Source organism: Ochotona princeps, chromosome 5 (assembly GCF_030435755.1).
Source record: "Ochotona princeps isolate mOchPri1 chromosome 5, mOchPri1.hap1, whole genome shotgun sequence".
NCBI classification, from domain to species: Eukaryota; Metazoa; Chordata; class Mammalia; order Lagomorpha; family Ochotonidae; genus Ochotona; species Ochotona princeps.
Genome location: NC_080836.1, coordinates 107,955,712 through 107,975,360, shown reverse-complemented (window position 1 = coordinate 107,975,360; position 19,649 = coordinate 107,955,712). Strand labels below are relative to the sequence as shown.

Sequence of the window (19,649 nt, the reverse complement as noted above, 5' to 3'; positions counted from 1 at the left end):
GACGGTGGCAAGGTTTAATAGAGAGGGCATCACACACGAGTGTCGTCTGCGCCTTCTTTGTGCCACTGGGCTTGTGACTTGATGTAGCGACGACTTCGGGAGCAACAGGTGGATTAAAAACTGTGGCTGGGAGTTCTGAGAGGGGCCAGCTGAGGTGTGGAGGCCTCAGAACCGGACGAAGGTGGCGTCGATCTGCCGCACAGCAGGCAGGGCCAGCATGACCTTGCGCCGGTACTGTGGGTCCCTCTGCAGGGGGTTACGCTCCAAGTACACGGTCTCCAGGCCCCGGGCCCCCTTCAGCTCGTCCAGGTCACTCCAGCAATCCAGCAGGTTGTCGTTCATCTGGGAGACACGGGTCCAGGTGAGGGAGCTGCTGGGAAGGCCGGCCCAGGAGGGGGCATGCAGAAACGGCCCTCCCCGTCAGCAGGTCCTGGTGGAGGGCAACTTGGCTTTGCGACCCAGGTTCCCGCAGGTAGATAAAGGGGGCGGGTATGAGCAGGATGAGCTGAGGGCCAGGGAGGGCCAGGCAGGGGTGAGGTGGGCGGTGGACACAGGCTGAGGGGAGAGCCATACTGCCCCCTGGCAGGGCCTGCCACTCCAACACTGGCTCGGCTGCCCCGCTGTCCCCTGTGCCTCTGTGACTGTCTGCTGCACCCTGCTCCTGTTGTCTGGCTTTCCTACGGGGTCTCTGGCTTCAGTGAGGTCAGCTCTGGAGGCATGAGCACCAGGGCGGCTTCCTTGAGGATGGTGCTACACAGGTCCTTGGACAGCCTCCCCAGCCCTCCCCGTCTGGCTGCAGCCCCTGGGCAAAGCTCCCTGTCTGCTGGCCTGGCTTTCCCAACACTCAGTTTCTGGTCATTCCCAACACACTTGGTGCCACCAGGAGAGCCTGGGAGCAGGTTCACTGGCAGGGAGCACACAGCAGACCTGAGCCACAAGCAGGCAAACGGTAGGTTGCTAGGAGTCCCAGCCAGTCCACGGGCCCAAGGGTCGCACGCGGGGCACAGCATCAGACAGAATCCTACAGGGCTGCAAGGCAGGGAGGGCCAGAGGCCCAAGACCTCCCCGAGCACTGCGACACAGTGGACCTGGGCACAGGGACTGTTGTTCAGCCCCTGGTATCTTCTCTCATGCTGACGGCACCAGCTCCCAGCACACCCGGGGTACACCCCTGGCACGGGGCAAGCCTCAGCGACACCAGCAGAAGCCGGGTTGCGACCTCCGGGCCCTAAGGGTAACCCGCGTCAGCTGCAGCTGGGTGTCCACCGGGGACTTGCTGCTCAGGAGCGGCGTGGGCAGTCCTGAGGTCCCACAGGGCACACTCCATTCTGCATTGGCGTAGCTACACTTACCCAGAATTCCTGCAGCTCTGTTAGGTGGCTGACATTTTCAATCTTCTTGATCCTGTTGGATGCGATGTCCAACATGGTGAGTTTGTTCTGAAACAGAAATGCAGATACCACGGCTGAGCAAGCAGCGAGTGCCCAGAGCCCTGTGTCCAGGTGGGCACGGTCCCTCTTCACAGAGCAGGAGCTGTCGAGGGCACATGACTGCCCCGTCCTCCCCAGGCTGACACAGTGGCACGGCTGCTAAGCAGAATCCACACAGCCGTCCGGGGCCCTTGTCACTGCAGGCAGACCCAAGCTCCGTGTTGAAGATGGGGACTGAAGAGGGAATGCTGGCTCAAGGCTTCACAGTGCCACCATGAGGACACGCACAGCACGGGCCTGCAACACACCTCACGCTCCTGGGAGTGAGCAGCACGCAGCCCACAGGCAGGCAGTAAAGCACCTGGAGGACCTCCCAAACCAAGACATCCCACACTCACTGCCCAGTGGCACCAGCCCAGCCTGGGTAGTAGCTTTCTTAGTCTACAGAGTACAATGCTGAACAGAAGAATATGGTAGATCCTCGCTGCTGCAATGCCTTTTCTTGCTGTGCAGTGTGTCTCACCAACGCAACTGGGAAATGGTCTCTCCCAGTACCTGCTGCCTGCCCACGCTCACCCTCCTTTACTTGTGGCTGCCTTCAGAGTCTCCCGCATTTTAAGGAAATTAAGCAATACTCCACTGAAAAAGCACAAATCCCTCACACACTCGAACTGTTTGGGAAGCACGACAGCCATGCCTCTGTCCCACGTGTGCTGCGTGTGCCGTGTGCCACGTGGATTGGCAGCAGCCTGCAGGGCACCCCACTGCATGGCTCGTGAGGCAGGTGCAATGTGCTGGGGCTTTATGCAAAAGTTCCTTGGATGCTGTGAGTTTCCAGGGTGCTCAAGCTCATTGCAGCTGTAAGCTCAGTCACGTGTCCTTGCCCAGGGTCTCAGCGTTGGCCCAGAGCAGGGGGCAGGTGGTGACCAGGCAACACATACCCACATGATTGTATGTCTGTTACGGGGAGCCACACCAGGCTTGCCAAGCCCTCCAAACAAGCAAAGGGGAAATAACTATCTAAAGGAGAAGAAAGCGGGAGGCAGGGCAGGAGGGCTGGGGACACAGAGGCTGCAGCGATCCCAGGAAGATTCCAGGTCCGTGAAGAGGTCACAGGACAGGGAGATGGTCACCTCTAAGGGACAACCACTGCTCCCCTGTCTCGTCTCAGGCCGAGGGCCAACCAGGGTTCCCACTGGGGGTGGGGAGCGCACTCAGGGCCCGCTTTCCCCCGGCTCCCCTGCTGGTGACTCAACTCCCCAGCTTTCCGAATTCCTGAGTGGCAACATGGCGGCAGCAGGGCCAAAAGCCCTGAATGGGCCAAAAACACACACTGGCAACTCAACAGAACCGGAAACACAACCCACAACAAAACAGTCAAAACAGACTCTGGGTGGCACTGTGCTGAAGCAAGCAGAGCTGTGGTAGTGGCCAGGCAGGGAGGGGCATGGACGGCCCTCCCACTGGCACTGTGCTGGGTGGCCGCACGGTGGGCTCGGACGGCCCTCCCAGTGGCACTGTGCTGGGTGGCCGCACGGTGGGCTCGGACGGCCCTCCCGGTGGCACTGTGCTGGGTGGCCGCACGGTGGGCTCGGACGGCCCTCCCGGTGGCACTGTGCTGGGTGGCCGCACGGTGGGCTCGGACGGCCCTCCCGGTGGCACTGTGCTGGGTGGCCGCACGGTGGGCTCGGACGGCCCTCCCGGTGGCTCTGTGCTGGGTGGCCGCACGGTGGGCTCGGACGGCCCTCCCGGTGGCTGTGTGCTGGGTGGCCGCACGGTGGGCTCGGACGGCCCTCCCGGTGGCACTGTGCTGGGTGGCCGCACGGTGGCTCGGACGGCCCTCCCGGTGGCACTGTGCTGGGTGGCCGCACGGTGGGCTCGGACGGCCCTCCCACTGGCACTGTGCTGGGTGGCCGCACGGTGGGCTCGGACGGCCCTCCCGGTGGCACTGTGCTGGGTGGCCGCACGGTGGGCTCGGACGGCCCTCCCAGTGGCACTGTGCTGGGTGGCCGCACGGTGGCTCGGACGGCAGGGGCACCCGGCTCCTTACGTTGTTCTCCAGGCCCTCGATGGCCTCGATGCCGTTGTGGCTGAGGTAGAGCTCGCGCAGGTTCACCAGGCTCTGCAGACCCTCGATCTTGGTCAGCCGGTTGCTCTGCAAGGGCAGGGCCGACAGCGGTCAGAGGCACATGGGGCAGGGATGCTGGCCTAGGTTGACTTCATAGGTATTCACGGAAGGTTTATTTGTAAACAGCCAGAGTGAAGGCAGTCAGTAAGCGCTCCTCCACCTGTCAGCGCACTTCCAGACAGCACAGCAGCCGGGATGGCCCAGGCCGGAGCCAGGAGCTAGCAGCCCCCGCTGCTCTCCCACGCGGGCTCAGGGGCCCAAAGCTTTGGGCCTTTCTCCACTGTTTTCCCAGGTCAGGGGCAGGGAGCTGGACAGGAAGTGGAGCAGCTGGGACATGAATGCGTTGCCTGTCTGTCTCTCTGCCGTTCTGATTTTAAAATACGTATACATCGTTGGGCCCGGCATTATGGCTCAGTGGCTAAATCTTCACCTTACACGTGCTGGGATCTCACATGGGCAATGGTTTGTTGCCCATCCAGCTCCTGCCTGTGGCCTGGCAAAGCAGTGGAGGACGGCCCAAAGCCTTGGAACTATGCATGTTCATGGGAGACCCAGAAAAAGCTCCTGGCTCCTGACTTGGGATCGGTTCAGATCCGGCCACTGTGGCTACTTGGGGAATGAACCAGCAGATGGGTACTTCTCTCTTTATCTCCTCTCTATAAATTCTGCCTTTCCAATAAAATGCACAAATTTAATACACACACACACACACACACACACACACATCTTTAAGAGAGGGACATTTGCAAGGCAGAGTGATAGAGAAAGGGGCGGGGCAGAGAGAAGAGAGATCTTGCTTCAGAGGGTTTACTCCCCAGACGGACAAAACAGCCAGGGCTGGGCCAGCCTGAAGGCAGAAAGCAGGAACTCCTCTCCCGTTTGCATGAGGAGCCCACGTGCTTCAGCCCTTCACGTGCTGCCCCAGAGGTGCGAGCACGCACGGGGCTAGAAGCAGATAGCAGGACTGGCCCCAGCGTTCAGGGGCAGTGGCTTGCCTCACTGTGCCACTGTACTAGCCTTAACTCAGGAATTCTAAAATGTCACAATCAAAGATTTGAAAAGTCATTAATTCTCATTTCTCTTAGCAGAGATCTGTTCTTACATGCCCACCATGAGATCAGTGGAACCTGCCAGAACTCCATACATGGCAGGCTGGCCTTGAGTGGCTTAGCAGATTTGGGAGTCTGCTGGATCTGTCCCAAGGGCTGGGACATGCCGTGTCCATGGCCCAGCCAGACAGTCAGGGAGACAAACAGCAAACGCCACCATCTGAGGGGGTCGTCCTGGAGGTTAAAACCACTTGATATATAGGGATGCAGGAGGGAGCGTCTTGCTCGGATCCCGATCCCAGCCACCATGTGCTCATGATGAGCTGGGTCCGGGCCTACCTGGATTCGGGGGCTGCTTCCTTTTGGGGTGAGTACACCGAGGGGGGGAATCTCTGGGACTGGGTGGGTCCGGGGCCCACCCACCGCCCTCATTGGGCAGTGGACGGGATTGGGGTGGGGCACGACCTTGGGCCTGCGGGTTAAAAAAAAACCCCGGCAACCGGGAGGCTGCTGGGGGCTGCAGGAGGGAGCGTCTCGCTCGGATCCTGATCCCAGCCACCACGTGCTCATGATGAGCTGGGTCTAGGCGGCTAGTGCGCCATTTGGCGCCAGGCTGTGCCTGCTGGCCGCCCGGCCGGGGAGCTCTGGGGTAATGGATGTCCCAATCGCTGCTTAGGTAGCTCTAGGCTGATCCCACTGTTTCCGGGATCTGAGTCAATCCTAAAGATTCCCAATGTCAGTAACTGTTCCTTTGAAGAACTTCTAATCACTTAACAATGCTGAGCTGTGAACACCTATCATGCAAAAGATAAGCTCAGGCTTGTCTACCAGGATATTGTTTTGCCTGACATGATGATGGTTCAGGAGACTGGTCACATTAGGCAGGGCCATAATATTAACTAGCACTCTAGAACCTTATCCTGGGGTAGATTCTATGCAGGATGTGTGGGCCACACCCTGTAGAAAGTTTAGCCCCACTGGTAAACCTAAAAGTTTGGGTGGTTATGGACTAAGCTAGGTGTGACCAAGGAGCCTGCCATCAATCACAGGTAAAGGGACCCGCAACAGTCTGGACTGGGCAAGGCAGCAGCACCCAAATGTGCATCCTGAATAGGGTGTGGGGTGGGCCGGGCTGCAACATTCACCAGCTCATACAAGGCCAAATGGAAGGCCAGAGTACGCCGGACACTGGCCTAAAACCAAATGGCATGTATGTGAACTGGGTCTGGGAGTGGATCAAGTGGAAGAACTTGGGAAACTCCTTTGGCGAGTCATAGCTCTCGCTGGTGAACACGTGGTCCAGATCTGGGGGTCGGACAAGCAGGGCATAGTAGCTCCAAAATGTGTAAATTGGTAATGGAAAGGAATGTACTGGGCAGGACTGAGCAGACCTTAGCCTACAAGCAAAACTAGAAACCACAATGGAGCACAGGTCATGCCGGGCTAGGCTCTTGCACCTACTGGTCCTCAGAGCAACCACAGGCAGATGCGTGATTTACGGCTAGGAACAGGCCCAATTGGGGGGGTAAGGGGACACCCTAACTGGGTTGAGGTTCCCACCAAGGGGCGCGTGTGCTGGAATGGGGGCTGCGTTCTATCTAGGAAACAGTTGTAGTCACTAGTGTGGGCTGGGATTGGATGCACCAGGCCAGTTCAGACCCCAACACCATCTGGTGTCATGGAGAACCAGGGTAGATGTGGGACTGACTAGGCTGGGTCTCAATCCCCTACTGAACCATGTGTGAGCTGTATGTGGGTATGGACGAGCCATGGCTGGGCTGAAACATCCAACAACAAGAACCAGAATGGGGTGAAAGCCAACCAGGAAAAGCCACTGTTCCTGCTAGGACAGGAGGTGAACTAAGTAGGGTTGGCTCAAGGACCCCCTGGTATGCGCAAAATCTGGCATTGGGAGGGGTTCTGATGGAGGAGCCTGGGCAACTCCTCTGGCAGGACACAGTCCCTGCAGGTAAGTGCAAGAAGCATGATAGGAAACAGCCCAGAATAGGCCATGGAAAGTTTCCCACTGGCACACATTAGGCATGGGTCAGGGGCAGACCAGGCTGAATCAGTTCATGTCATCCACTGGCAAATCCGAACACCAGAACAGAGTGTGGGTTGAGCCGGGTTTGGTCGCGACAAAACCAGTACACATTGTGGAATGCCAGGGTGAGGTTGCCTGTACTGGATTTGACTGCAGCACCCAACCAGCACACGTGAGATCCAGGAAGGGAGGGGCAGAGCTGGCAGGGGGATTAAGGGGCTGGTCCCCTTGCCGGACAGCTACTCCCACTGGAGAGCGTGGGCTGGGATGGGGACAGACCAGACTAAGGAGGGCTGCAACACCTGTGCGCTGTATGTGGACTAGATCAGGAAAAAGCCAGGCTGGGCGGATTATTCCTGCGGGTGCAAGCATAAATTAGAGTGGGTGAGGGATGTTTGGGCTTAGCCGCAGCATCAGCTGGCAGAAGCTGGCACTGGGGACTAATTCTGTCAAGTCAAATCACAGAACCACCTAAAGAGTGCATAAACCGGGACTGAGAGAGACCTGGGAGGGAAAAAGTGGGTTCCCCCTTCTTGGGTCACTAGTCCCGCGGGAGGGCATGAAAACTAGGACGGGGGCTGGGGTGGCTAGACAGAGAGGCACTCAACAACATCCGTGAGGGCTGGATGGTTGAGTTGGTTAGATGGAACTAAGCTTTAATACCCATTGACAAGTACAAGAGCCAAATGGGATGGGGGACAGACTGGTCTACTGCTACACATACTGGCAAATCAGGGTAGGGGGCGGGCCTGGTGGGGGTTATTGTGGGTCGCCCCAACTAGGCTGCAGCTCCCACTGGTTGATATAAAGACCGAGTATGTGCTGGGCAGAACCAGACTGGACTGCAACACCCATTGGTTCCAGTGCAACTCGGGACTGAAAACAGAACCAACCCAGCAATTGAAACCACCAGCTGATCGGGGTGATGGACCGTGCCGGGCCCTGTGCTTGCTAGAACATACAAGAATCTAGTCTGGGAATACCTCAAAGTTTCTTTGGAGATCTCCCCAATTGAACTGCTGGACTCAGAACCCTAACCAAGAAAAGACAGAAGACAGAACAGGTCACTCATTCAACTCAGCTATATGTTGGCAGCAAAATATGGGGCAAACGGAGACTTTATGATGGACCATATCAATCAGTGGACGACCTCATTGAGCAAAACTGGGAGCGATTCATAACTGGAGAACTATTAAAACCACTTGAGCAAACATCTCAGAGCATGCCCCACATCCGGGACTTGGAGTGGGCGGGAAACCGGGTAGGGCTTCTCCCTCAATATCCCCCGTTACCTCAGATACATGATGGAAACAAAATGGACATAATAGTATTACCCACTTCCCTGTACCCCCTGAACCTTTTTTTTTTTTTAACCGTAATTAACTATGTAAAGATTGTCAACAACAATACAATAAAATAAATTTAAAAAAACCAAAACAAAACAAAACAGTTGATATTACCCCTGGGAAAAGGGACAACAGGTGTGTGAGCAGCTGAAGTGTGTGTGTGCCCATGTGTGATGTGTCTGTGTGGTATGTATGTACAAAACATGTGTGATGGAAGAGCGGGGGCCCGGGTGGGGGCTGCATTCTGGTCTGGATATGGCTGCAATCGCCTTTGGCACAAGTGTGAATGGGACTGGACGCACCTAACTGGGCTAGACCCAAGCACCACCTGGTGCTCTGGAGAACCAGCATGGATGTAGGATGGACTAGGCTAGGTCTCTGCCCCTACTAAGCCATGTGTGAGCAGTGTCTCAGTATGGACAAGCCTTGGCTTGGTTGAACATGCAACAGTAAGAACTGAAATGGACTGAAGGCTAGCAAAGAGGGCTGGCCCATGGAACCACCAGTACGCAAAAGATCTGGCATAGGAAGAGGTTCTGATGGAGGAGCTGGGGAAACTCCTCTGTCGGGACACAGTCCCTGCAGGTGAGCGCAAGAAGCATGATAGGGAGCACCCAGACCAGGCCAGAGAAAGATACCCACTGGCATGCACTTAGCATAGGTCAGGGGCAGACCAGGCTGAACCAGTTCGCATCACCCGCTGGTGAATCTAAGTGCTGGAACAGAGTGTGGGTCGGGCCAGGTTCGGTCGCGACACAAACCAATGCACATTATGGAATGCCAAGGTGAGGTGAGCTGTACCAGATGTGGCTGCAGCCCAACCAGCACACGTGAGAACCAGGGAGGGAGGGGGCAAAGCCGGCAAGGGGAATGTGGGCTCCCCTGCTGGACAGTCACTCCCACTGGGGAGCATCAGTTGGGATGGGGCAGAACAGACTAGGCAGAGCTACAACACCTGTGGGCCTCATGTGAGCTAGATCAGGGAAAAGCCAGGTTGGGCTGACTGTTCTGACTGGTGCAAGCAAAATTAGAGTGGGTGAGAGTTGGTTGGGCTTTGCCACAGCGTCAGCTGGCAGAGGCTGGCACTGGGGGCTAAATCTGTCAAGTTAAACTCCAGAACCACCTGGAGAGTGCACAATCTGGGAGTGGCCTAGTAGGAAAATAGTAGGCACCTCCCTCTTGGGTTACCGCTTCCACTGGAGAGCAAGAAAACCAGGACAGAGGCAGGGGTGGCAGACAGAAAGGCACTTGCCAGTATGTGTGTGGATAGTAGGGCATGTAGGGTTGAACTAAGTTTCAATGCCCATTGACATGTATGAGAGCTAAATGGGATGTGGGACAGACTGGACAAGTCTGCTGCACATACTGGAAAGCATGGGAACCAGGGTAGGGGGCAGGCCTGGTGGGGATTATGGGGAGTCGCCCCAACTACGCTGCAACTCCCACTGGTTTGCGTGAGGGCCGAGTATGAAGTGGGGAGGATCAGGCTGGACTGCAACACCTGTTGGTTCAAGTGGAAGACAGGGCTGGAAACAGAACTGACCCAGAAATTGCAATGACCAGCATGTGCATAAGCTGATTGGGGCAATGGACGGTGCTGGACCCTGTACTGGCAAGCACACACAAGAATCAGGTCTGGGATCACCTCAGATGAAGTTTTTTTGGAGATCCCTCCAACTGAACTGCTGATCTCAGAACCTCAACTATGAAGAGGCTACGTCAGCCAGTGGATTCTGTAGAGATTTCATTGCGCTTGGAATGGCGAGACTGACAGCAATTCAGAACTGTTGAACTACCAAAACTGCTTGAGCAGGACCCTTGGAGCATGCCCCACATCAGGGAACTGGGATGGGTGGGAGGCTGGGTGGGGCTTCTCCCTTTGTTTCTCCCCTTTCCCCAGATACAGGGGAAAATGATCTTAGTGTGGAAACAGTAGTCTTACCCACTTTCCTGTAAACCTTGACCCTCTGTGCCCTAATCAACTATGTAAGACTATAAAAAAAAAATTAAAGAGTGGGCCCGGCGGCGTGGCCTAGCGGCTAAAGTCCTCGCCTTGAACGCCCAGGAATCCCATATGGGTGCCGGTTCTAATCCCGGCAGCTCCACTTCCCATCCAGCTCCCTGCTTGTGGCCTGGGAAAGCAGTCGAGGACGGCCCAAAGCTTTGGGACTCTGCACCCATGTGGGAGACCCGGAAGAGGTTCCTGGTTCTCGGCTTCGGATCGGCACGCACCGGCCTGTTGCGGCTCACTTGGGGAGTGAAACATCGGATGGAAGATCATCCTCTCTGTCTCTCCTCCTCTCTGTATATCCGGCTTTCCAATAATAATAAATCTTAAAAAAAAAAAAAAAAAATTAAAGAGAAAAGCAGCATGTGTGACGTTGCATGTGTGTGAGCTTACCACGTGTATCTATGATGCATGTTTGTGAAGCATGTGTGCCTGAGGTGGAAGTGTGTGTGTGTGTGTGTGTGTGTGTGTGGTCTATGGGACCTGAGGTCTATGTCGGAAGCCCAGCACTGAGGAGCGGATAGAGAGGGGCCATGCCTGCAGGTCTGCTGCGCTCAGAGGGGCTAGGGGCTGGGACCAGTACCTGCATACTGAGGACGGTCAGATTAGTGAGTGCATCCAGGTTCTGAAGTTTAGTAATTTTGTTTTTTCCCAAAAACAAACTCTGCAGACTGGTTAGCGTGTCAATGTTTTCAATGGCCTGTGGAGAGAACAGGGCAACATGAGAGACAGGACGACAGCAGGCAAGTCACACATCCGCTCTGCAAACCTGTCACTACATCACACCAGAAAGAACAGAGCAAAACAGGGAGACGAAGGGGTGCAGCCTGGCCCCCCGTTCCCAGAGCTCTGGGTCTAGGCATGCCCTGAGGGAGTGGATGCCTCAGATCCCAGCAGGTCATGTGGTCTGAGAGTCTTGGTCTCCTCAGGGAACCCCCAGCTGAGACCTTGCCTGCGCGATTTCCTCCAGCACCGTGCACCCATATAGCCAGGACCAAGCTGCCCAGTCTGCTCTGCCCTTGGTGCCCTGGGCAGAGTGGGCTGCTGAGTGACTGTTGACTGACTGGCCCAGTGTCCCTCTTGGAACAAGCCAGAATCTTTCAGTTGACAAGGTAACCCAATGAGGATTTGGCTGTTGGGACCAACTGCATGTCGCCGCTTCATCCCCCCAGCCTGAGCTGTTAAGTCTCCTGAGAGCTGTCTGTCCGTACCCCAATGGCCCTCTGTGGTCCACAGCCCACTCTCGCTCCCAGCAGCCTCAGAGCAAGGAAGAAGGCTTGAAATGGGGGCGCCAGCTGCCACTGAAGCAGAGGCTCCGGGCCATGGTAGCCATGGTGATGCTAGGTGTGGACACGTGTAGGCCTCTGCCCACAGAAGTCTTTATTCCTGATAAATGCAGCCTGCTCCTCTCAGCCAGCACACTCCCCAATGCCAGACCCTTTAGTGTCCTCTCCTGGACTCTGCTCGGATCATGCCACGGGCCCTCCATGGTGCAGACACCGCAAGATGCTTCTATGAGCACCAAACTGTTTCTAAGAGTCTTAGGCCACGTGAACCCCGGAGTAGGGTGGACCCCATCGGGCTGGAGGCCATCTGAGCAGGCTCCCCTGTTCCCCAAATTCTGGGAGTGTCATTGCAGACCCGACGGACACTGACTTCCAGTTACCATTCCTGTTGCGGGAAAAGCCCAAGGCAAGTGGCCCGCACGGCCTACCCGGATGCGGTTCGAGCCCAGCTCCAGCATCTGCAGCTCCTGGAGAGCACTCAGGTTTTCGATCTTAGTGATTTTATTGTTGACCAAGAAGAGCTTTTTCAATCGTGTCAGTTTGTCGATCCCTTCAATGTTTCTCAGCAGATTAAAAGAAATATCTAGAATCCTGGGAACAAGAAAACATTTCCTCCTTAATGAGCTCAGGCTGCACATAACTTGGAGCTTACCACCTGCTGGGGGTGTCACTGACCCTGCCACTGCCTGCCCGCAGGGGACCGTCAGGAATGGGGAGGGGCTGCCCACCGGCCCCCAGCACCGAGTCTGCACCAGGCACTGGGGAAGGGCCTGTGCCACAGTGGGCATGGCTCAGGGAGAACCAGGCCTGGGTCGACTCCTTCACTGTTAGGCTTCCAACAACTGTGTATTCTTTAGCCGCTAGGCCATGCCGCCGGGCCCAACAACTGTGTATTCTTGTGTCTTAATAAACGGTGGCTGCCCTGTGGTGCAGTGGCTAACATGCCACTTGAGACCCTGGGCTCCAGCCCTGCTCCTGTGCATTCCTGGGAGGCAGCAGGCATTGGTTCCTGGGCCTGGGCCCCTGCTACCCACACAGGAGACCAAGCTGGACCTCCAGGCTCCTGACTGTGGCCTAGCCCAGCCCTGGGCGTGGTGGCCATTTGGGAAGGGAGCCAGCGAATGGAAAAGCTCTGTCTCTGTCTTTCTGCCTTTCAAATAAATCAATTTTTTCAAAAAGCATTCAAAGGGCATTTTTTTTTTTACTGGAGAGGCAGAGAGAGGCAGAGAGAGGGGGGACGAAGAGAGGAAGAGAGGGAGAGAAACTGACAGGGCATAAAGATGCGGGGAACAACAGAGAGAGACTGAGAGACAGAGAGCAAGCTCCCATCCACTTCCTCTCCCCGATACCTGCGGTGGGCTGGGCTGGGCCAGAGCCAGGAGCGCACTCCAGGTCTCCCACAGGGGGGCAGCAGCCCAGTTACTCGCACTATCACTGCTGCCTCTGAGCGTCTGCATGAGCAGGAGGCGGGGCTCAGACAGGGGCAGTCTGATAGGCGCGGTGGGCATCTGAACTGTTAGGCCAAACACCTGCCTAGAAAGGAAACTGGGGTTAAGGCTCCCGCCCAGGAGCAGCCTGCCCGCAAGCCAGCAGCATACCCCCAGTGGCAGCCTAGGGCAGGGGCCACACCCAGGGCCCAGAGCTGGGCAGGTGCTGGTTCTAGGGACACCAGCTGCTTCCACCCAGTCACCCCCCGACCACCCGGCGGGGGTGCATGGTCTCCCAACTCACTCCAGCTCTGTCAGGGATTCCAGGTTCTCAATCTTCTTGATCTGGTTGTCATAAAGATCCAATTCGCGGAGACCACGCAGCTCTTCCAGGTTCTCAATACACTTAATGAGGTTCTGACGAAGGCACAGCGTCTGTAGACATGGACAACAGTATATTGGGGGCCATGAGCACCTGCACGGTCACTGAGGCACAGTGGGGGCCGTGAACAGCACTGCTGGCGCTCACTGGGGCACAGTGGTGGCTGTTACTGGGATCTAAGGCCAGTCTTCCGGCAGAGGTATTTTGTTCTTTGTTGTCCAGCCAGGGGCTGCACTTGATGAAGCAGCCTTACCCACCCGCAGGTGGGCAGACCCCACAGGAGGCTGTGGTGGCCTGTGTGCAGCAGAGCCCCTGGAGGGTCCACTTGCAGGGGGCTCCCAGACTGAACTCGAGGGAGTGCCTCACAGGGACGGGCTCAGGCCACAGGGAGGCCTGGGCTCACACTGCACCCACCCTGTGGCCCTCCAGGAGCTGCAAGGTGCTGGGGAGGAGGCGGGGCATGCCCTCACCTTCACCTTCTTCAGCACCTCGAAACCTTCGATCTTCCCGATGCGATAGTGGTTCAGGTCGACGTCCTACAATGACCAAGTGACCAGGTGAGCGGCTGCCGGGGCCAGAGGGCCAGCCACACCAGCTCACAAAGGAGGCGCAAGTGGATGTCGGCGAGGAGAGACGGGGGCTGTGTCAGGCGTGGCAGTGACAAGGGGCGAGCTGCCAGTCAGTGCTGTTCAATGCAGGTGCGACTCCACCAGTTTTACACAGGACTGACCATTCAGATGATTTCTGTGTCATGTTTTCCTCCCACCTTCCAGCCTCAGAGCACAACGCGTCAGGACTAGACTCTGAGGAGTGCCCCAGCAGCCAGACACAAGGCCAGGCTCGGTCTGTCCCTCTGCCCAGGCTACTGCTCTCACAGGCTGGGGAGGCACCACACAATCATGGGTCATTCGCCACCCAGCCCTCAAGGGTAAACGCACGTGGGACTGGGGCCACTGCTAACAGCCACAAGAGACACGCGTGTCAAAAGCAAACATCCAGGGTGAGCTGGTTCCTCCAGCACCAGGAACCTGGGGCTGCACACGGGTATTACCTCCGCGTCTTTGTCCAGGTGAATGGTCTCCATGTCCACAGCCAGCTCATGTTCCTCTGAGAAAGGAGAGGGAGTGTGGTCAGAACCCTGCCGGCAGGTGGCAGTCCAGGGGAGTCCAGGGCAGAGGACAGAGCTGGCACAATGCGGACCCTGCAGCGTGGTGGCCAATGCTGTCCCACCTCTCTTGGTACCTCCGAATTTGCTGGGAAGGAAGCCACCAGCCCCGCCTCACCCCTTGATGGCCAAGGTGCAGCCTGCTTCTGCCACATGCCCCTTCCCACTCATCAGGCCCTGAGGCAGAGAGTGCTGGCCTGTCCCCATCCTGGGTCCTTGCATCCAGTCAGGCCCTGAGGCAGAGTACTCCACTGATAGAGATGGAGCCAGGAGCTCCCCGACAGCCAAAAGGCCGACACTAGTGCTCTCATTGCAGAGAGCTAGTTCTCCTTCCCACGGGACTGTGGGATTGGGCTACAGCCTTCATTAGTAGGTCCTCCCTTTCATTTAAGCTTACGCGGGAAAGTGACTGAGACACAGATATAGACATACACAGCCACAAATAAAATACACCATATACAGCCACACACGTGCACACAATAACAGCCACAGTCACAAATGACACCACACATGTATACACGATAACAGCTACATACAGTCATACATGTGCATACAATGACAACCATACATTCACACATAGATACAACACCACATACACAGTCACACAGTCATAACATAACATAAAACCAACCTACGTCACACACAAAAACCACGTGGGGAACCCTGGAGACAGATGCAGACCCATAGCACAGTGAGACGTCAGCAGTTCATGAGCTGGAGAGTGGAGCAACTGACTTGGCTGAACCTGCTAGTTCATGCACAACTCTAGAAGGCACAGTGGGTAATGCTGGCTGCCCGAGGACAGGCAATCCCCAGCCAGGGGTGTGGAAGCCGGTCACTCGGGCTGCAGCCAAGTGACGGTGTGTGACCCCTCCTCAGCATGCAGACTGCATGACTGCAGCCTACCGTAGAGCAGCGGCCACTGCACAAGCTCTGCCACCTTGCCAGCACCCTGGCAGCTACAGGCACAGAAGGCCCAGCGGCACAGATGGACGGAGGGCCCAGCGGCACAGATGGACGGAGGGCCCAGCACAGTCCCTCTGTACTCCTTCTCTCACCCACATCTTTTCCGGAATATGGACTCAAGCTCCAAAGTGACTCTGAGACTGTCATGCTGATCCCACCTTCGTTTTTAAAGGGAGTTTTCTAAGTTGCCATGGTTACCAGTTATCTTCGCCAAGTCAGAAAGCAGTGTTATTTAAAAATCAGCTGTGCCTAGAGATATATTCTTCCAGAGGGGCTGTGCGTGATCAGGCTCTGAGCATGTGTGGGAAACGCAGCCCATAGTGCCTGCCCACACGCGCCCCAGCACGCGCACACCTTCCCTTGCAGGGACGTGTCATCCTCATCTTCTATTCAACTAAAAATAAGATCTCAACGTGCATGCTGCTTAGAAACTTGCTTATTTTATCCAGCCATCTGCTGTGAGCATCCTCTCGTGTACACAAGGATTCTCCCATTCTTTGCAGTACACACTGTCTAGGCACCAAGAAAAGCCAGGCCATGAGACAGGCTGAAAGCTGACTGCTTGTCTGACTTAAGACTGCTGCTGTCCCTTGCAGGGCGCTGGGCCTGACACCTGGGGGTGGAGGAGCCAGGTGCGCGGGCCCTCTGAGGGTGTCTCCCCCTGTGGCGCCAGCAGGCAGCCAGCTGACGTCACACCTGGCTTTGGGACATGCCTAGGCTCAGCTGTACCTTCTGGGTTCTCTTCACCCTGCTGCTCCCCGTCCTTCAGGCTCTGCTGGCTGAGGTCCGCCACAATGCCGCTGCTGTGTTTCTTGCCCTCGTCGTCGCCCGACTCCTCTGATTCCACTCGCCTGTCAACTGAATGCACACACCAGTTAGGACTCCTGGACGGGGCTGCCCGTGCAGCCGGGGTTAGCCGCGGCCCGTGACACAGGCAGCCTAGGGAGCACCAGCCTCATCCAGCCACTGCTCACTGAGGCAGAGAAGCCCCACACAGGGAAGCCTCCTTGCTTCTGGCTCTAGCCTGGCCCAGCCCTGGCTGTGGCAGCCATGTGGGAATGAACCAGTGGATACAAGAGCTGCTCCTCCTGTTCTGTGACTGTGTCTCAAAAAGCATGTTCATACTCACTTGATACAGCTGCCCATGGCCATCTGCCTCCCATTGGTAAGTCTAAAACACCTCATTCCCACCATGTATCAGGGCAGGACCCACAGCGCAGGGCACGAGGCCAGCGCCAGGAAAGGTTCCTTTGGTTCAACGGCACTGGGTGCATCCCACGTCCCACAGAGGCTGGGAGAGGAGGCCACATGGCTGTGAGGGTGGCAAGCAGTCAGCAAGTATATCGAGGGTCTCACTACAGCCTGGAAAGGGACTCACTAAAGGCCAAGTGGTGCCCACTGCTGGCGTGGAGGGAAGGGCAAGGAGGTGCCTCGCAGTCCTCTGCCACACAGCCTCATCAGTGTGGGAGTAGCGCACAGGACAGTGTCCAGGAGGCCAAGACGGACTCAGGTCAGACTGTGGGTGGAACGTCGGAGGAAGACAGGGGACACAGACAAGTGCCAAGCACCTCGAGGCCTCAGACACAGTGCTGGCCCTTGGCAACTTCCAAAGGCTGGCATCGAAAATACGTAGGCAGCCACGACAGCTTCACTTGTGACCCCTTCTGAAGTGTATCTGGAACACTGACACCCCAACCTGTGACAGGAATGCAGGCCAGGGGACGCCGTGATAAACAACTGCGCCCTCGGCGAATGGGAGGTCGTCTAGCTGGGGCTTGTATGTCATGGTGGGCTTGCCCAGGCAAGGACTGCTGGACTACATGAACGCTAAGTCTATCTCTACAGTCACTTCTCCCGGGAGGCCAGCGCCCCGCCAGATTCTGATGTGATGTCACACTCTGACCCCAAGATGTTTCTGGAATGGCAGTCACTCGCCCAGTCACCAACAGGTGTGGGCACCTGGGAGGAGCGGGGAGCCATGTGAGGGCCTAGAGGGCAGTGACATCAGACGGGAGATCAGGGCGTAAGCGGGGACACGGGAGGAGGCACCTGCCGGCCAGCCTCCTGTGTGACGCCTGGCTCCCCTTCACCGCCCTTTGCTCTCACCCCACCTGTCCCCCGCTCTCTTGACGCGTCCCCTCGGGCCCAGCCCGGCCACCTTGCTGGGAGGTCCGTGCCCATCGGACTGCACCTCAAACACAGGTGGGGTCTTCCAAAAGGCCCCGGAAAATGCCCATCAGGAAAAGGTGTAAACATTGGCGAGCTTGCTCAAGGCCGGACACGGCACACACGTGTCCGCCCCGTGCGGGGCGCACAAGCAGCAATGGATGCATTTTCCTCCCGGCAAAGTAGAAGAGCCTTGGAGCCCTGAGCAGCGAGAGCCCGTTCGCGGGATCGCCGCCTGGCCCCGACCCCCGCAGCCGGGCTCTCGGCGCTGCCCCGCCGCCCCCGCCCGCAGGGCCCTGGCCGTCGCCCGCGGGGGCCACTCACCCTCCATCATCTCCTGCGACTGTTGCTGCCCAGCGCCGCGCTCCGCCGCCATATTGGCTGCTCGTCCCCTTCCCGGAACCCGTCGCCTCAGGCCCCACAGCCAATCAGGGCTCCGGGCCCCGGGCGGGTCCGGCCAATGCGACGCCGGCGCGCGGGTTTGGCCCCTGCGCGCCTGCGCGGCCGCCGCGCCTCATGGGAGCTGTAGTTCCGTCGCGAGGCCGACTGCTGCGCCTCCCAGGGCGGGTGGTTGTAGGCGGCGGAGTCCGGCGGCCTGAGGCTCGGAGCGGGACTGGCGGGCTGCGGAACAGCTGTGCCGCTGGGCCCGGGCGCGCCTCCCTGGCTCCGGACGGCAGGTGTAGGTTGCCCTGCAGGTCCCCGCGCGGGTCTGACCTCCGCGGGCGCTTCGGGCCACAGGGCCTGTGCAGGAGGTTCTCGCCTCGGGACGGGGTCGCCGGCAGACGGCTTCGCTGCCGCCATCCCTTCCCATCTCTTTTGGCTCCTTCGGAACGCCGTAGGTCGCGTCCAGTGCGTCCCTAGCAACCGCTAGCGCGGGCTTGGTAGGCGCCGGATCGCCCGCAAGTCCCACCCACCGGCGCCCGCTATTGGCCTGCGCGGGCCGTCAATCGGCCAGTGCCGCTCTGCGATTGGCAAGTGGGCTGGGCGCGCGAATCGCTTTCCTCCCGCGGTCGTGAGGGGCGCCTGGCGACGCGACCGTGGCCGACCCCAGGTGAGGAACTTGCGCTCGGGAAGGCGGCCGAGCCGCGGCGTCCCGCCGGTGTTGTTGGTGCCGTGTTCCTCCCGCCCGGGGCAGAGAGGCACCGGGAGCCTCCAGCCCCGACTCGGTGCGCGGACTGGCGCTCGGCCCCCGCGGCCGGGCCGTGCTGGCGGGGTGCTGGCCGTTTGTGCGTCCGCGCATCCACGCTCTGCAACCTGGGGTCGCTGCCTTTTTCGAACCCGCCCTGCGGGTGGCGGCGCCGCAGCCACTGGACATCTTTGGCTGTCTGCCCAGCAGCCCTACCCGAGGTCAGCGCTGGGAGCAGACGGCCAGGGTTCGCTGCCCTGCCCCTTAGCCTCAGCCAGCTTTGTGAGCGGTGTGCCCGTGTGGGCTCCCTCCCCTTCCTCCCCATCCACCCGCGCTCTGTTCCCACGTGGCCCTGGCATGCTCTGGGGAATGCTCACTGGTGGTGTCCCCTCCCCTGAGTCCATCCCCACGTGGCCCTGGCGTGTTCGTGTGGAACGTTCCCGGCCCTGTCAGTCCCCGGCGTGAGTCCTCTGGGTCCTGCCCAAGCCATCCCCAGGAGCTGTGGCATGCCCTCCATCCGCAGCTGTGTCACGTGCCCTGACCCTGTGGATCTCCTGTGGCTTGAGGAGGCCTTCTGGTCCTCCCCCAGGAAGTCCCTACTAGTTCTTTTGTCTACTTGGATGAACTTGGCCCCCTGGTCACCCTGAATGTCCCTTCAGATGCCCTGATTCGGGGAACAGGCAGGAGGTTAGGCTGACTCATAGGGCAGGGAACTCAAGGAGGTGTGACTAGGAGTTCAAGTTTCCAGGTGTGACATCCCAACTGTTTCCTGTTCTCATGTCCCCCCTCCGTGCCAGCTCCTGCTGGACCTGCCCACGTGGGAGCCCGTGGCTCTGCTCCCATGTCGCCTGTGCTGGTACCCTCCCCACCCCTGGCTGGGCCTGCCCACGTGGGAGCCTGTGGCCCTGCTCCCATGTCCCCTGTGCTGGTACCCACCCTACCCCTGGCTGGTACCCACCCCACCTCCACAAACTCTCCCTCTGCAGAAGCCCCTGCTCCTACTGGGTCACCATGGGGTCACTTGTGCCTGGCAGGGTATCTCTGCCAGCACCAGTGGAGCTTTGGACATGATGTCCCATGTCCGCCTAGGAAGGGAAGGGCAAAAAACCAGGCCCTGACCCCTCTC

At 58.2% G+C, this 19,649-nt stretch overlaps 1 protein-coding gene across 1 annotated transcript; it reads right to left on the bottom strand.

Moving 5' to 3' along the window:
- PPP1R7 (protein phosphatase 1 regulatory subunit 7) lies at positions 1 to 17,919 on the bottom strand. Its single transcript, XM_004597422.4, has 10 exons — positions 17,722 to 17,919; positions 15,961 to 16,089; positions 14,152 to 14,207; positions 13,571 to 13,636; positions 13,023 to 13,153; positions 11,720 to 11,882; positions 10,589 to 10,705; positions 3,481 to 3,585; positions 1,353 to 1,439; positions 1 to 342 (listed from the first exon to the last, which is right to left on the bottom strand). The coding sequence occupies exons 1-10, from the start codon at positions 17,771 to 17,773 to the stop codon at positions 166 to 168; spliced, it is 1,083 nt and encodes a 360-aa protein (XP_004597479.3). The 5' UTR covers positions 17,774 to 17,919; the 3' UTR covers positions 1 to 165.
- Positions 17,920 to 19,649: the final 1,730 nt, after the last annotated feature.

Bases quoted from the DNA above. Each gene is read 5' to 3' on its own strand.
- PPP1R7 (XM_004597422.4), bottom strand. From the start codon at position 17,773: ATGGCGGCGGAGCGCGGCGCTGGGCAGCAACAGTCGCAGGAGATGATG. The intron at 16,090-17,721 runs GTGAGTGGCCCC...GTGTGCATTCAG, and splicing joins GTCGCAGGAGATGATGGAGG to TTGACAGGCGAGTGGAATCA. The intron at 10,706-11,719 runs GTAGGCCGTGCG...TTCTCTCCACAG, and splicing joins TGGGCTCGAACCGCATCCGG to GCCATTGAAAACATTGACAC.